We start from the raw sequence: 17597 nt of genomic DNA, 5'->3' as shown, positions 1-17597 counted from the left end.
TCCTGTGATGGGGTGAGATGTGTCCAAAGACACCTGGTTAGGCTGCAGAAAACTGTGATTCGATTTTAGGGTGCAGGCGATTGGCATAACCTGGCAGATAAAATGGAGAAAATGAAACAAAATGGGATTAACATCAGAATGGTATAGCAGAGACTTGATGGGCTGAAGGGCCTACTTCTGTGCTGTACCTTTCTAGCGTTTTCATTTTCTTAATGTGCACTCCTCCATTTCTCTGACTCCTCCCTCTGAGGCTCTTTGTTGCTTGCCTCAGTGTCCTTCACTGTGGGGTGGAGTTCTGACGGCTCCCTGTAACTCCAAAACTAACACTGATTGAAAGAAAATCACAGAGCTGGGAGATTCATGTTTTACTTTTAGCCAGGTGCATGCTTATGACGTGGCGGTATAATAACATATGCCATTCACTTACTTTTACATATAACCTGTAATTAATTATTTAACCAAACAAAGAATGCTTAATCAAACAATATATTTACAGTATTACCAAAATCATCATCGTCATCATCATTATGTGCCATATCATAAGACATGGATGATCACGGTCTTCCATCTGAATTTAGTCTGCCTACCGAGCAAGGGCCTTTTCCTGTGGGGAGGACCCACTCCACGCTATTGCTCTATCCATGACTATGATGGTTCTTGGCAAACTTTTCTCCAGCAGTGGTTGTCATCGCCTTCTGCTGGTCTTTACAAGATGGGTGACCCAGCCATTATCTATACTCTTCAGAGATTGTCTGCTTGGCATCGGTGGTCACATAACCAGGAGTTGTGATATACACCAGCCGCTCATACAACCGTCCACCACCTGCTCCCATGGATTCACATGACTCTGATCAGGGCTATAAGCAGGTGCTACACCTTTTCCCAAGGGTGACCTCCGGGCTCGTGGAGGGATGGAGTGCCTTACACCTCCTTTGGCAGAGATGTACCTCCACCCCAGCACCCAATCTACTGAAATAATAAACACACAGCACTGTCCTATACTCCGCCCATGCATCCACTCTCAAAATCTAAAAGACATCATCCAAATTCAATCATATTTACATCCACAGATTGCTCTACATCTGACATCATTGGCTAACGATGAAGAAGATCAAATGCTTCCATTATTGTTCTTTCCCATCTGTAGCAGGGAAGGCCATCACTTCACTCATTTCAGAATCTGATTAATTCTCACTGACATACTTTCAGCGTGTGCCATACAGGAGTGTACCTAATAAAGTGGCCACAGGAGTGGAAACTGGTCTGGTCTTCCGCTGCGGTAGCCCATCCACTTCCAGCTTTGACGTGTTGTGCGTTCAGAGATGCTCTTCTGCACGCCGCTGTTGTAACGTGTGGTTAATCGAGTTACTGTCACCTTCCTGTCAGCTTGAACCAGTCTGGCTGTTCTCCTCCGAGTTTTCTCATTAACGAGGTGTCTTTCTCCACAGAGCTGCTGCTCCCCAGATATTCTCACACCACTCTCTGTAAACTCTGGAGCAGGGGTTCCCAAACTAATGGCAGAGGTCTGTGGCGTTCAGAAGGTTGGGCACCCCTACTCTAGAGACTGTTATGCGTGGAAATCCCAACAGATCAGCAGTCTTGAGATACACAGACCAACCTGTCTGCCACCAACAATTATTCCACAGCCAAGGTCACTAAGATCACATTTCTTCCCCATTCTGATGTTTGGTCTCAACAGCAACGGAACCTCTTGACCATGTCTGTGTGCTTCTATGCATTGAGTTGCTGCCATATGACTGGCTGATTAGATACTTGCATTAATGAACGGCTGTGCAGGTGTACCTAATAAAGTGGCCACCGAGTGCACGTTGTGAGATTTATCGTTTTGCGGCAGCATTACAGTGCAGTACGTAAAACATTACTACATTGCAACAAGGACTGTAACTAATCAATAAGTAATGCAGAAGGAGAACAATGTGTAGGCGGGTGTCCATGGGTTCATTGTCCATTCAGAAATTTGATGGTGCAGGGGAGGAAGCTGTTCCTAAAACATCGAATGTGAGCCTTCAGGCTCCTGTATCTCCTCGCTGATGATCGTAATGAGAAGAGGGCACGTCCTGGGTGATGGGAGACAGACATCCCAGGCAGTGGTTGTTGATGAAGTGTGTGATGCTCCTGGATGTCAAGTGTTTTATTCCTCTCCACAGAAATCCTCACCTGCCACCTGCCAGCTTGTACCCCTTCCCCTCCCTCGCCTTCTTATTGTGGATTCTCCGCCTTCCTTTCCAGTCCTGATGAAGTGTCTCGGCTCAAAGCGCTGACCCTCCATAGAAACCGCTAAGCTCCTCCAGCATTTTGTGTGTGCTGCTCAAGAGTTCCAGCATCTGCAGAATCTAAACCCGAGAGATTCTGCAGCTGCTAGAAATCCAGAGTAACGCACACAGAACGCTGGAGGAGCATCTATGGAGAGGAATAAACAATATCCATCATTAAGGACCCCTGCCATGCCTTCTTCTTGCTGCTGCCTTTAGGAAGGAGGTACAGGAGCCTTAGGTCCCGCACTAACATGTTCAGGAACAGTTATTACCCCTCAACTATCAGGCTCCTGAACCAGAATGAATAACTTCACACACCCCAACACTAAACTGGTTCTACTCCTCCTGTTACGAGGACTCTGCAGCTCCTGTTCTCTATATTGTTTATTACTTATTTATCTATCATTAATATTTTGTTTCTCTTTTTCTACTTGCACAATTTGTCGTCTTATGCACACTGGTTGGTTGTCCATCTTTGTTCACCCCACTTTTACCGGGTGCCTCTGGAAGTGCAGCTTGTTAGCCCCTCGCTAACGGCCGCTGGATTCCACGGCGAGAAACCCGCCTTTCCCAGGCTTCATACGTCCAAGGTGTGTATGACTTCGGTCCCGCCAAACCCGTGAGGCGTGAGGTTGGGATGTCTCGCCCACCTAGACCCCGGTTTGTGTGAATGCTGTGTGATTTACCCCCCCCCCCCCCCCGGCAATTGCCCATCGGTAAGAAATAACAGATCATGCACAGCATCCAATTAATAAGAAGTGTATTTAAGAATGTTAAGTGAAGCAAACAGTTATTAAAAGAAAGGAAAAAAACAAAAAGGACCCGTTATAATTAAACAGTCACATGTGCACGGTGGAGCTCAAATCTTGAACTTGTCTGTCACTCGCGCTGGGCCCTCGGTCCGTGTGAAATCACACTCCACCTTCCGAAAGTCGCTCAAAATCCGTCTTCAACAAACGGGCTCTCCCACAGGAGTATTGACCCCTCCTCCTCGAAGCCATTCATCTGCCTAAAGCACCTTGTGCAACCTCCTGTCACCCGTCAGCTTGTACTCCTTCCCCTCCTCCCACACCTTTCTGCCCCTTCCTTTCCAGTCCTGTTGAAGAGTCTCTGCCCAAAACGCCAACTGTTTATAGCCGCTGCCTGACCTGCTGAGCTTCTCTAGCATTTGGTGTGTGTTAATCTGCCAAATCTCGCATGATTTTGATGAGAGAGTTGGTGGTGAGACTGGATCCTGTGTTGCTGTTAATACTGCGCAGGCAGGGAGAGAGATAAACACCAGACTCCTCTTAATGACAGGAGCAGGGGTGGGGAGTGGGGACCCCTGCAATGATCGAAGGATTGACTTGTTTTTTTTCTGCACAGGATGCTGATCGGCTGGCTGGTGACGAGCGCTTCTGGACACAAGCCAAGGACACCATTCCAAAAGTGGAAGAATTACAGGCTGCTGCACGTATCCTTATGGGTTCTGGTCTTGGGCTCCAGTGGCTCCAGGGAGGGATAAAGTCTGTGAGTGGGAGGAAACCAGAGTATGCGGTCACAATGAGAACGTGCAAACTCCGCACAGACAGCAGGTGTCTGGATTACACTAGTCTCATAGCAGCGCCACCTGATACACACGTTGATTGTAAAACTCTTTACATAGTAAACTGTGGTACTTAAGACCAGAAAATGATAGGAATGTTAAGCAGGTCAGGCAGCATCTGTGGAGAGAGATGCCTACCCTACACAGGGAGCTCACATTCCCACCCCTGTTGCCCTTCTGACGTGCCTGCTCTCACTCCCTACATTGCCCCTTTCGGTGTCTCTTCAGCCGCATCCTCACAGCCATCCATCACAGCACCAAGATCTGGCTGCATTATTAAAGTCATCTGTTACCCACGGCCGCTTCAACCTCTTTATATTTTATTTATTATTGCATCTTGATTTGATTCATGCATATTTTATCCAGAGCGATGTTTCAGGAGGAAGTTGTAAAGCAGGTGCTGTGGATGATGTTATTATTGAGCTTTCCTCTGAGTTCTCCCGTTTTTCTTCCTGAATAATTGATTTTTTTTATAAACCTTTAATTCCCCTGCTCGATGAGAGAGCAGTTACGATGCTGGTCTCGTATCCAGAGGCCTGAACCAGTGCTTAGAACTGAGCTTGAAACCGCGGTCAGCACGCAGCCCCATTCTTCACCTGGTGATTGAGGCAAGTTCATTGTTGATGGAGCAAAGCACGACACTTGGCTCCAGCACCGATGACAGGGAGCTGAGATCACTTGCTACCAACAGCTTCTTTTACAGTTGGGAATGAAATTTACTTATTTATTATTATTGTTTGTTTTATTTTTGAATTTGCACAGTTTGTCTTCTTTTGCTCACTCATTGTTTGTCAATCTTTGTGTGTAGATTTTCACTGAATTTTTTTGTTCTACTGTGAGCGCTGGCAAGAAAATGGATCTCAGGGCTGTATCCAGTGATATATATGTACTTTGATAATAAATGTACTTTGAACTTTGATTTCTGCCTGTTCTTTTCCCTCTCCTCTGACCTACCAAACTGTGGCCTCCTGAACTGTAACAGGCTTAAGGAGCAGCACCTTACCATCTGACTGGGCACATTGCGGCCTTCAGGATTCAATATTGAATTCTCCATCTTTGATAATTCACTCTTCTATTTGTATCGGTAACGCCTGTTATCATCATTCTTGTCTAGTTTTTCCTGATTATTCATGTCTTATGTCTTCTGGTTTAAGATGGCATTGGTGAAACACAGTGACAGCTTACTGGAAGTAAACAAAACTACTATCTGCTATATTAATCACATTTCTGGAAAATGAAGACAGTAATCAAAAGCCTGTAACTTCCCTTTCAGAGATGAGCTTTAGAACTGCCTGTACGACCTGGCATTTTTTCAGTGTGAACTGAAGTCTCTAAGGTGCAGGACTGTTATGGCATCGCATGTACAGTCTGAATCGAGATGGCAGGGCCCGAGCCAATGTGTGTCCAATACTGGAGCGGCTTGGAGCCTATTTGAATCTGCAAAGGCAGAGACGAGGCAGTGGGACTGGGCCTGACGGGCAAGTAACAAGCCGATGTTTGACCGATTTAAGCACCAGGCGAGTTGGAAAGATCAGGTACAGGCTGAATTGAGGCAGGGCCCAGGCCTGAGAGCTAGAAACGAGCCAAGGTTTACGCGCAGGGCCAGACTGAAAAGATCAGGGTGACAGTGCCGGAGGAGAGGGGTGGGTCAGTGTTCAGCTAACTGCTCAGCAAGGTTTACTCCTCTCTGCGCTGAACTAAGGCTGTGGCCTGAAACTAATGGGCTCCTGGATCGACTGTGACTGGCTTCGTGGCTGTGGACTTACTTTCGTGAACTTCAATTCTGAATGTTACTTGCTCACTTTTACTGTTTGCACAATTTGTTCTTTTTCTGCATCCTTTGATGATCTTTTTAATGGGTTCTGTTGGATTTCTGTTTTGTGTCTGCCTGTAATAAGATAAATCTCAAGGTTGTATATAGTATACATACTTCGGTAATAAATGTACTTTGAACTTGGAACTTTGATCAAGATCAGGGGAATAGACTTAGAACAGAGATGATGAGAAACTGTTTTTCCAAGAGAATATTAAATCTATGGAATTCTCTGCCCCAGGAAAGCAGTAGAGGCCAGCTCATTTAATAAAGTTAAGACACTGCAGGATAAATTCTTGCATAGTTGGAGAATTAAGGATTATGGGGGAAAGGCAGGTTGGTGGAGCTGAGTTCACAGCTTATTCAGCCATGATTTTATTGAATAGTGGAGCAAGCTCGACAGACCAGATGGCCTACTCCTCCTCCTATTTCTTAATTCTTATGTTCTTTCTCCTGCTTCTTAGCAGTCACAGTACAGCCTCACACTAACAGAAGTATTCCCTTTGTCCCACTCTTCCCCTCCCCTCAGCTTTGATGCTTCCTAAAACTAATCCATTTCTGCTCTCTTCCCTAGTTCTGATGAAGGGTCACCTGTTTTTCTTTCCACTGATGCTGTCTTTCCTGCTGAGGGTTCCCAGAATTTATTTCAGATTTCCGGCATCTGCATGCTTTTGGATTAATTTGATTTGTTGCTGTGGTGCATGAACCTACAGTGCATGACGCAGGAGGGGACGCACCAACAACTTGCCAAGGCTGCTTTGACAGCCTCAGTCACCTGCTCAGAGAAACCATCAGAGACAAGTTTCATGGCGTCCTGCTCTGTCCACATCTCTCCACAATCCTGGGTCACCCCACGCTGATCGACAGTGTTTCTCCCACCACATTGACCTGAAGATAGCAAGATCCGGGTAATCGATACTGACCAGTCCTGGCCATTCAGGAATGTGGTAACAGCTAGGTAGAACCATAGGAGTGTTTCCAACATGTCGGTCCATGGCTCCTCAAGATGAGCACACTCCCAGGGAGGAGGAGCAACACCTTATATTCCATCTGGTTGCCCTCCAACCTGATGGTATGACTATCGACAGTCCTGAAGAAGGGCCTTGACTATAACCGTCGACTGTTGGTCCTTTTCCATAGATGCTGCCTGGCCAGCGTTTTGTGCGTGTTGCTTTGGATTTCCAGAATCTGCGGATTTTCTTCTGTTTATGAATATTGATTTCTCCTTCTTGTTAATTTTAAACCCCCCCCCTTTCTTTTCCCCACTCTGGCCTTTGAACCTCCTCTCACCTGCCTACACCTCCCCTGGGGTTCCCTCCTCCTTCCCTTTCTCCTATGGTCCACTCTCCTCTCCTATCAGATTCCTTCTTCTCCAGTCCTTGACCTTTCCCACCCACCTGGCTTCACCTATCACCTCCCCCCTACCCTTTAATTGTGCCATCTTCTCTCTTCCACTTCGGTCCTGAAGAAGGGTCTCGGCCCGAAGCATCGTCTGTATTCCTCCTGCATATCGTGTGTGTTGTGGAGTGTTAGGATAGGCAGATGAGTATACAAAGAGGTGAGGATGAGGCATTAAGTTAATTAGGACTCCTTGCGTTAACTAGGTTGGCACAACATCATGGGTCAAAAGGTCGAAGAGCCTGCCGTTGCTGTACTAGTCTAAATTCTATGTAACACAAGACCTCATCTGTCCCCTTAGGTGGGCTTATTTCAGTGAAGAATAATCCCAATACTCTTCTGAAACATATCTTTCAATTAGCATCACTGAAGCAAATAATCCTGTCATTAACATGTGTGTGTGAAATCTCTTCCAGTAACTAAAATCCACTACTCCAAAGACGAGAGGACTTTAGTTATTGGGTGAATAATGAAATATTCAATTAATATCTAACAGAATATTTAGTTGTTCAGTGAAACAGTTGTTTTTATTATAAATGTGGGACTCTTTAATGTAGTGAGAACTTCGTGCTAAGATCCAGTTTATGGGTGGGTTTGTTGGGCACGGTTGGGGACGTACAGTATAACTTGTAGTAACATGCACAAAATGCTGGAGAAACTCAGCAGGTCTATGGGGAGCAATAAATAGTTGGCGTTTAGGGCCGAGGCCCTTCATCTGACGGAGGGTCGTGGCCCAAAACATCAACTGTTTCCTTCAGCATCGTGCGTGTGTTATTCTGCATTGGCGGAATCTCTTGAGCTTATGGCATGGCGTTTGGTTTCATGGCCTCAGGATAGTCAGGGGGAGCATAGGTTGGGGATGGGGAATGGGATGGCAGCGCTATGGAGTAGTGGTTGGCAGACCACTCTACAGTACAGGCGACAAGGGTTCAATTCCCGCCGCTGCCTGTAAGGAGATTGTACATTCTCCCCATGACCACGTGGGTTTCCTCTGGGTGCTGAAGTAGGTTAATTGGTCATTGTAAATTGTCCCGTGACTGGACTAGGATTAAATCGGGGGGGGAGAGGGGTTGCTGGGGGCCGTTGCTCGAGGAACTTGAAGGGCCGATTCCATGCTGTGTTTCAATAAATAAATATCTCGAGGGATTTGGGAATGAGTTAGAGCAGGAGACAGGGAATGAGTTAGAGCAGGAAACAGGGAATGAGTTAGAGCAGGAGGCGGGGAATGAGAGAGCAGGAGGCTGGGAATGAGTTAGAGCAGGAGACGGGGAATGAGTTAGAGCAGGAGACAGGGAATGAGTTAGAGCAGGAGACAGGGAATGAGTTAGAGCAGGAGGCGGGGAATGAGAGAGCAGGAGGCGGGGAATGAGAGAGCAGGAGGCTGGGAATGAGTTAGAGCAGGAGACAGGGAATGAGTTAGAGCAGGAGACAGGGAATGAGTTAGAGCAGGAGTCTAGGAATGAGTTAGAGCAGGAGACGGGGAATGAGAGAGCAGGAGGCTGGGAATGAGTTAGAGCAGGAGACGGGGAATGAGTTAGAGCAGGAGACGGAATGAGTTAGAGCAGGAGACGGGGACTGAGTTTTAAGCTGCATGTGTAGAATTGCTTCTTTGGAGTTTTGAAAGCACACGGCATCATCGTGAATAGCACATGGAGCTGCGATCACACACAACTCAAAACAAGCTGTCTCTAATTCTTTGAACTTGCTGGCACACTGTTCTGGTAACATATAAAGCAATTATAGTTTCAATATGTGCCTAATTTTTGTTTAGAAATAAAGTAATCAAAAGTATTGGCCTTTCTGACCAGAGCAGATGTCGTTATTTAGGCAAATGCAGCTGCCTTTTGTAAAATAATACCTTACAGTTTCTATACAATATTCCATCTTAATTCCTTAACTGAAGTTAATAACAGACTGGCAGCAGCTTGTGGACACCTGCCGAACTTTTACAAGTAAAAGTCAAGATGTCCTTCCAGACACGAACCTCTGTATGCTGAAGATGCTCGATGCCACCATGGATGCTTGTATTAACCTCGGTCGGTGGGAGGAGGCCTTGTCCTTTGGCCTGAGGACCCTGCACCCCTATCAGTAAGCTGTTGTGTGTGCGTGTCTGTGTGCATGAGTATCTGTCTATCTGCGCGGGTCTCTACGTGACGGTATGTGTGTATGTGTATGTGCATGGACACACGAGTGTCTGGACTGTATGTTAGTTTCTGCACGTTACGCCGCTGGCGTTTAGGGCAGCAATAAAAGTCCTCCATCTCTCTCTGTTGCACACAGACATAGGATCCTTCATCGCTGATTCCATGACTGTTTTTTTTTGACCAGTCAGGGTTGTAAGCCTTGAGCTGAACCCCTGAACCTGGAGGATCAGTGGACCGCTCTTGGTCTGGCCTCTACCCTTTGACCTGTTTGGCACAGGTGACCCTATCAAGAACCAAAGCACAAGGCCCTGACTCCAGCCTACTTAGTTCTCCAGGTCGCTGTGGCATGCAATCCTCCAAACCCTATGACGGGGTTATGGTTCTCTTGGAGGGGTGTCTGTATGCATTTGTTTGTGCACACACGTGTGTAGTATATATGTGTGTACATTAGAAGCATCAGAATGCAACCATCTGGGGTGCAACCCCATGTGAAATCTGAGTTTCCTTGTTTATTATTTCTACGGAGTCTATTTTACCGAAACTCTCTAATGCTATGATACATCTTCATCTATTTAACTGGAATCGTGTCTCGTTCCTTCTAGTCTTTAGTCTAAGGTAACTGTTGACTGCTAATAATGGGGGATGTCCTCCAAAATACTCACAGCTTTCTACGGTCCCAGTGTTGTTGGTTAATAGAATGGCAACGATAAGACTGTATATTGTCTGAAAAATATTTGGTAACTCTTCTGCTGCATTTACACTTGTTAACTTTTCAGTTTCATCCATAGTAAAAAATGTGCCATGGTATTTCTCAGAAATTATTTCAGCAAGAGCAAGGAAGTTATCATTCCCTTGGGCTGTCTCATTATTCAATTAGATCTCACTAATCTGTATCCAAATTTCATTTGCTTCCCTTATCCCTTAAAACCCTTGATTAGTAAAAGTCTATTGGTGTTTATTTAGAAATGTTCGGATTACTTCAGGCTCTGGAGCTTTCTGAGAAAGATACTTCCAGATTTTCACCACTCTTGGTGCTGAGAAGTTCTTCCTTATGTCAGCCCTGAACAAGCCAGCTCCTGTCTCTCAGTTCTGGACTCCCGGCAGAGGAAAAGGTTCCTCAGCTCTTGGTTGTTGGGACAGTGCCAACACTTCTTATGCTGTCTGCATAAACAATAAGCCTGACTTAGAGATGGGTTCTGAGGCCACACGTCCCTCTGCTTTCTACCAGACCTTGCAGTGTGCAGAAAACACCTGTTAAACTTCTAGATTAGCTGTTGTTTTCATTTGGGACTTAGACTTCTATCTCCATCTCAGACTGAGATACAGTGCAGGATAGGCTCTTCCAGCCCTCCGACAGCACCACCCGGCAACCCTTCGATTTAATCACAGGACCGTTACATGTGGTCACGAGGAGAATGTTCAAACTCCGTACAGGCAGTGGCGGGAATTGAACCTGGGTCAGTGGTACTGTGAAGCATTGTGCTAACCACTATGCCACTGTGCTGCCCCAGTTTCTGGAGGTGACAGGCATTGCCTTCCATTATGAAGTGACACCTTGTTCATTTCTGGAGCTGGCAAGCATTGCCGTCAGTTACGAGGAGATGCTGAGAATCCTCTGGTAGACCTTAAGATATAGGAGCAGAATTAGGCCATTTGGCCCTTCAAGTCTGCTCCACCATTCCATCATAGCTGATTTATTATCCCTCTCAACCCCATTCTCCAGCCTTTTCCCTGTATTCTTTGACATGGAAGACACTAGCAGTATGATGGAAGTTCCAGAATGTCAAGGGTCAGAAGTGCGTGAAGTTACCATTAATAAGGAGAAGGTTCTTGGGAAACAGAAAGTCCTGAAGGTAGTTAAGTCACCCAGACCAGATGGAGTGCACCCCAGGGTTCTGAAAGAGGTGGCTGAAGAGATTGCAGAGGCATTAGTAATGATCTTTCAAGAATCACTAGATTCTGAAATGGTTCTGGAAGACTGGAAAATTGTAAATATCGCTCCACTCTTCAAGAAGGAAGAGAGACAGAAGAAAGAAAATTATAGGCCAGTTAGTCTGACCTCAGTAGTTGGGAAGACATTGGAGTTGATTGTTAAGGATGTAGTTTTTGGGTTAATTGGAGGCACGTGATAACACAGGCCATATTTAGCATGGCTTCCTCTTGCCGGACAAAGGAGGATATTATACAGTGGATGTTGAGTACTTGGATTTTCAGAAGAGTATTACAGGAAAGATTCTAGCATGGATAAAACAGAGGCTGATTGTCAGAAGCCAAGCAGTTGGAATAAAGGGAGCCTTTTCTGGTTGACTGCCAGTGACTAGTGGTGTTCCACAGGGATCTTTGTTGGGATTGCTTGATATTACATTATATGTCAATGATTTGGATGATGGAAATGATAGCTGTGTTGGAAAGTTTGCGGATGATACGAAGATAGGTGGAGGAGTAGATAGTGTTGAGGAAGTAGAGAGTTTACAGGAAGACTTAGATTAGGAGAATAGGCAAAGAAGTGGCAGATGGAATACAGTGTCGGGAAGTGTATGGTCATGAACTTTGGTAGAAGAAATGAAAGGCATTGTGGGTAGAGGGTTAGGAAATTCCAGGTGGGGAGTGTTAGCAATTTACCCCTCTGTATTGTGCAGTTAGACGACTGAGTGACATTTAGACTTGGCTTGCCCCCTCTCCTGTGGCGTTAGTGCTGCGATGGGTCTTAACTGCATTGCTGATCATAAAACTCCTGAAGATTCCCAGAGTGTTGCCGGAATGCCATACTGGGGAGGTGTTGTTGGCTCCTTACTGTCTGACACATAGGTGGAATGCAGAAGGATGAAAGTAGGGGTGATTTGGGGAGACAAATGATAATTAACAGTAGGAAAAGTCTGACTTTTTTTGTAAATTTTAGCTGGCAGCGCAAGATGATAATGGTGACATGAAGCTAAAATGTTGAAGTTTGCATGTAACAGGTGTCAGTTTTTATTACATCCATTTTACTGCCCCGACTGAAGTGATTTTCTTACAACAGAGTCTGCTGCTCCATCCTTAACTTTCCACCTCCCTCTCATAAAGGAGGCACTAGAAGCCTGCCTCTTTGATCAAACCTGCTCTAATCTCACTTTCTTTGACACCGTCTCTATTTGTGGTCTGGTACTCTGTATTATGGTAAAAGTGAACTGTAACTGCACAACGTTATTGTAATGAGTCTGCACACCATTATTTTGTACACACCATATTCAGAACACAAGAGATTGGTGATAAAAGTGTTATCAGAGCTGCTTAATTACATAAGTAAGGGGAATTTAGTCAAGAGAGTCATAGAGCCATGTAGTATGGCTACAGGCTCTTGAACTGTAAGGGTCCGTATCATCCATCAAACACTTACTTTATGTGTGTTGCTCAAGATTTCCAGCATAAAACATGGAACATTACAGTTCAGTACAGGCCCTTCAGACCATGATATTGTGCCAACCTTTTAAGCTACTCTAAAATAAATCTAATCCTTCCCTCCTACATAGCACTCCATTTTTCTATCACCCATGTGTCCATCAAAGAATTTCTTAAAAGCCTCTATCATCACACCTGGCAGGGTATTCCATGCACCCAGTACTCTCTGTGTAAAGAACTCTGACACCCCCACCCCCATACTTTATTACAATCACCTTAAAATTATGCCCACTGGTATTACCCATTTCCTTCCAGGGAAAAAAATCTCTGACTATCTACCTCTTATCATCTTGTACTCCTCTATCAAGTCACCTCTCATCCTCCTTCACTCTAAAGACAGAAGTTCTGGCTCGCTCAACCTTTCCTCATAAGACATACCCTCTAATCCAGGCAACATCCGGGTACATCTCCTCCGCACCCTTTCTAAAGCTTCAATGTCCTTCCTACAAGTGAAATGGGCAGAACAGAGCACAATACTCCAAGTGTGGTCTAACCAGAGTTTCACAGAGCTGCAACATTACCTCACAGGCTCTTGAACTCAAATGTGTCAGCTAATGAAAGCCAACACACCATGCGTCTTCTGAACAACCCTATCAACCTGCATGGCAACTTTGAGGGATCTGTGGGTGGGGACTCCAAGATCCCCCAGTTCCTTCACAATCCCAAAGAAGTAGAAAAGTGTCAGGTGAAAGCAGTTGGAAGTGAGGTGCTGAGCTGGTGGAGGCTGTCGGATTTTATAGTCCTGCAACATTACCTCACCGCTCATGAACTCAACACCCCAACTACTGATGGCCAACATGCCATAGGCCTTCTTCAGCAGTATCTCTTGTGTTTATGTTTTTTCCCAATTTTTATTAACCCCACTCAGATTCTAGCACTCTCCTACACCCCTGCAGTCATTTACAGAGGTCAATTAACTTGCCAACCTGCATGTCTTTGGGTGTGGGAGGAAACCACATGCAGAATGCTCGATGGACTCAGCAGTTCAGGCAGCGTCCAGGGAAATGGATAAACATGCAATATTTTGGGCCAATACCCTTCCTCAGGACTGGAAAGGAAGAGGGAAGGGGAAAGATTACAAACTAGAAGGTGATTAGTGATGCCGGGTGTGTGGACAAGGGGCAAATGAAGTGAGCAGCTGGGAGGTCATAGGTGGAAGATATAAAGGGCTGAAGAAGAAGGAATCTGATAGGAGAGGAGAGTAGTCCAGGGGAGAAAGGGGAGGAGGAGGGGCACCAGAGTGAGATGATAGGCAGGTGAGAGGAAAGAGAAGAGGTAAGAGGGGAGCCAGAGTGGGGAATGGAAGGAGTGGGGAGGCGGCGGGGGAAAGTTACTGGCAGTCAGAGAAATCGATGTTCATTTCAGAGGAAATCTATATGGCCACAGATAGGATGTGGGCATTGCACGCTGGAGGTCAGCATGGAACCCAGGTCGCTGTGTCATTGTACTTCTCTGAAGTCAGCACTTGTCCACATGGCCAGCTGACTATCTGCTGTATGCATTAGAATAATTTGCTCAAAAGTACAACTGTAGATGCTGTGGATAAAAGAATACGTACACAACGGTGGAAGAACTCAGCAGGTCAGGCAGCATCCGTGAGAAAAGAGCAGCCAACGTTTTGGGCCGAGACCCTTCATCAGGAACGGGGGCCCCATTCCTGATGAAGGGTCTCAGCCCGAAACGTTGGCTACTAGGATAATTTGTTCCTTTGAGCATTTCTAGCTCCTCTCCTTGAACCCCTCCAGCATTCTCATTTCCAGCTTTTCTTTTAGTATCAATGCCTTCGGGCAACTTTGGATCTCAGCCACACATTGCTTGAGACAATCACAATGATCAGGAATGATAGATAGCGCTGCGGAAACTCATGGCCATAAGAAGCAATTCATTATTTAACAGCATTATATGTCACCTTTAACATGAAACAAATATCTCCAAGGGGCATGGTTAAACAAAACTTGACACCCAGGCTCATAGATACCAGAACAGGAAAGCCATTGGTCAGAGAGAGAGATTTTGGGAGCATTTTACATGGAGGCAGGTGGGAGCCGTGAACAAAGACAAAAATGGCTGGAGTCACTTACCACTACATTGCAAGAGTGTTTATTAAGTACATCAAAAATCAAACTTAGAAAAATTAACAAAAAGAAAACTGCCAATATTTACAAAGAGATGTCTACCAGAAGGTACAATAATAGCTGTGTACTATTTTGTCCAGTGTGAACTCCTGGCAGTCCTGATCTCTCTCCCACAAAGAGCAATGAGTCACATTTATTTGGCACCAGGACATACCATCTTAACTTAGGACTGCACGTGAATGCACCCTACAATGTAATTACAATCATATTACAAAATAAACAGAAGTATCTACCTTAAATACAGTAAACAAGCAATATGTACACATTCATACCTCCCCATTACTAAAGAAGTGGAATATTTTGCTGTGTGCGGAGGGAAAGGCAGAATAAAGCCGATCTGAGCAAACCAACCCATTATTAGACTATACTGGGGAAGACATGGACGTGCATACACTCAGCACAGCGACAGCAGAATGGCAAGACAACGTTTGTGTAAGGAGTGCGTTAACCAAGCGCTCTCTGTCACAAAAGCAAAGAAGTGAATGGCTGGAATTCCAGAGTTCAGTGTGCAGGTATTGGGGTGATCATTCCACACACCACAGCTGTGTCGACCTTAATGCCAAAATAAGCACTTCTCCAACTTCCAGCTATCAATTATAACTGATGTTCTAATGACAAGCTCTACCATCTTCACCAGGGATGATACCTGGGCATGTCTAATCTGGTGGTATTTATACCCCCGTAATCCGTCCTTCCTGATTGGTTAGTCCTCATCCAATCACGTTTCCGCACCCCCACCTTGTTTGTAATCAAATTCCAGTTCTTATTTAGATGGAGACCTTTGTCTTTGTTAAAATGCTTTTCCTCTAGTTCTATTTCAATGGCTTCATTTTCCAGGTGGTCTCAAAAGCCATTAGTGCGGCTCGTTAGTTTTGTGCTATGACCGTTGCGAATGCAGTGTTCTGCTCCTGCCTATTTCTCCGGTTAACCCAAACAGATACACCTCCTGTGCCCCTTAGTGCGGGTTTGCACCATTTGTCCCGTCTGGCCTGCACACGATCCATATTACTTCAACCCCTGCATGTTTTAATCCCTCTTAAACACAATGAATGTGTCTGCTTTACTGCCCCAGAAACTGAGCCTCATGTCCTCTTACAAGTCCTTTAATTGTATCTTGTTTTTACAATGAAAGCTGAGATGGAAGAAATAATTTTGCATGTCAGTAAGGTTTTTATTTTAAATTTATGAACTCAGAAGAACATGACTGGAGGAAGACATTTCTTCCACATCTGTATTTTCTTAGTTGCAGTCGCAATGATACACTGGTTAAATTGAATCATTCCTTTGAAATGTTCTGCTGAGCATCGGGGAAACATGGTCAAAGCGTGGATTTGAGGGTTTTCTGAGCAGCCACAGTCACCAACTATCCACGTTCCCAAAATGCACAAATAGACACCTGGTGTGGACCCATCAGTGTCCCAACAGGTGGGAGGTTCAGCTTAAAAAGGATCTAATACTGTATCGAACCCTAAATAAAACCACACGCTGATAGCTCAATACTCAGACAAAATGCAAGAGAAACTCAGCTAGTCAGGCAGAACAAACAGTCAACATTTCAGGCAGAGACCGTTCATCGGTGTCTTTTGGTAACACACACAAAATGCAACTGTCAGGTAGTGTCCATGGAAAAGAATAAAGAATTGACACTTCAGGTTGAGACCATTTATCACGACTTATTCCTCTTCATAGACGCTGCCCGACCGGCTGAGTTCCTCCAGCATTTTGTCTGTGTCTCTCTGGATTTCCAGCATCTGCAGAATCTCTTGTGCCTTTTAGTATGTACCCACAGAAGTAGTGAGCTAGTAATTCAAAGTTCAAAGTACAGTTCTGTGCAAAAGTCTTAGGCACATACGATATATATAGTAGGGTGCCTTGGGCTTTTTCAGAATACTGCAGTAATTTTATGCATTGCACTGTACTGCTGCTGTTGCAAAAAATCAAATTTCATGACATATGTGAGTGATGATAAACCTGATTCTGATCTGGGTCTCTAATGTGGACTGAGAGTGGGAAGAGGTAGGGAGAGGAGAATCATGGTTGGGAAAAGAGGAATGGAGAGGGGAGGGAGTGGGAAACACCAGAGAGACATTCTGTAAATATCAATAAACCATTTGTTTGGAATCAAATGAACTTGACTGGTGTCTCAGGGCTGGGTGTGTCTGCACTTCTTCTCTGCACCCCTCCCACGGCACTCCACCTTCACCATCCTCAACATCCTTTACAAACTCGCTCTCTACTCCACGTTGACAAATAAAATATTGTGCAAACGTCTTAGGCACTCTAGCTATATAGATGAGTCTAGTAAATGAACAAACCTGATAATGATGTGCACTTATGCCAACCTTTCACATCTCTTATAAAAAGTCACAAAGGATTACTTCTTAAGAAGTTCCTCGGGATCAGAGATGCTGCCTACTGACACAGCAGATGCCATTTCATCTCTTATTAGGGAATGAGGCAGGGAAGTTGACAGATGTTTGAGTAGGGGAGCACTAGTGCTCACAGTGCCATTACTTTCAAGGTAATTATGGAAAAGGATTGGTCTGGACCTTAGGCTGAGATTCTAAATTGGGGATAGGCCAATTTTGATGTTATCAGATGGGATCTGGCAAATGTGGATTTGGACAGGTTGTTTTCTGGCAAAGGAGTATTTGGTAAGTGGGTGGCCTTCAAAAGTGAAACTTTGAGAGTACAAAGTTTGCACATTCCTGTCAGAATAAAAGGCAAGGATAATAGGGAACCATGGTATTGAGGCCTGGTTAAGAACAAGAAGGAGGTGCATTGCAGGTTTAGGCAGGCTGGAACAAA

The 17597-nt window shown here is 45.1% G+C and overlaps 1 protein-coding gene across 2 annotated transcripts in view; it reads left to right on the top strand.

Moving 5' to 3' along the window:
• Positions 1-17597, top strand: part of smyd3 (SET and MYND domain containing 3) — a 998764-nt gene that overhangs the window by 886317 nt on the left and 94850 nt on the right. For both annotated transcript variants that reach the window (XM_073050456.1, XM_073050457.1), the window contains exons 9-10: positions 3642-3729; positions 8986-9160. In XM_073050456.1, coding sequence (XP_072906557.1) covers positions 3642-3729; positions 8986-9160 — 263 coding nt within the window. The remainder of the gene's footprint in view (positions 1-3641; positions 3730-8985; positions 9161-17597) is intronic.

The sequence above is a fragment of the Hemitrygon akajei genome, chromosome 7, assembly GCF_048418815.1.
Source record: "Hemitrygon akajei chromosome 7, sHemAka1.3, whole genome shotgun sequence".
NCBI lineage: Eukaryota > Metazoa > Chordata > Chondrichthyes > Myliobatiformes > Dasyatidae > Hemitrygon > Hemitrygon akajei.
This window is presented reverse-complemented; position numbering and strand designations above follow the sequence as displayed.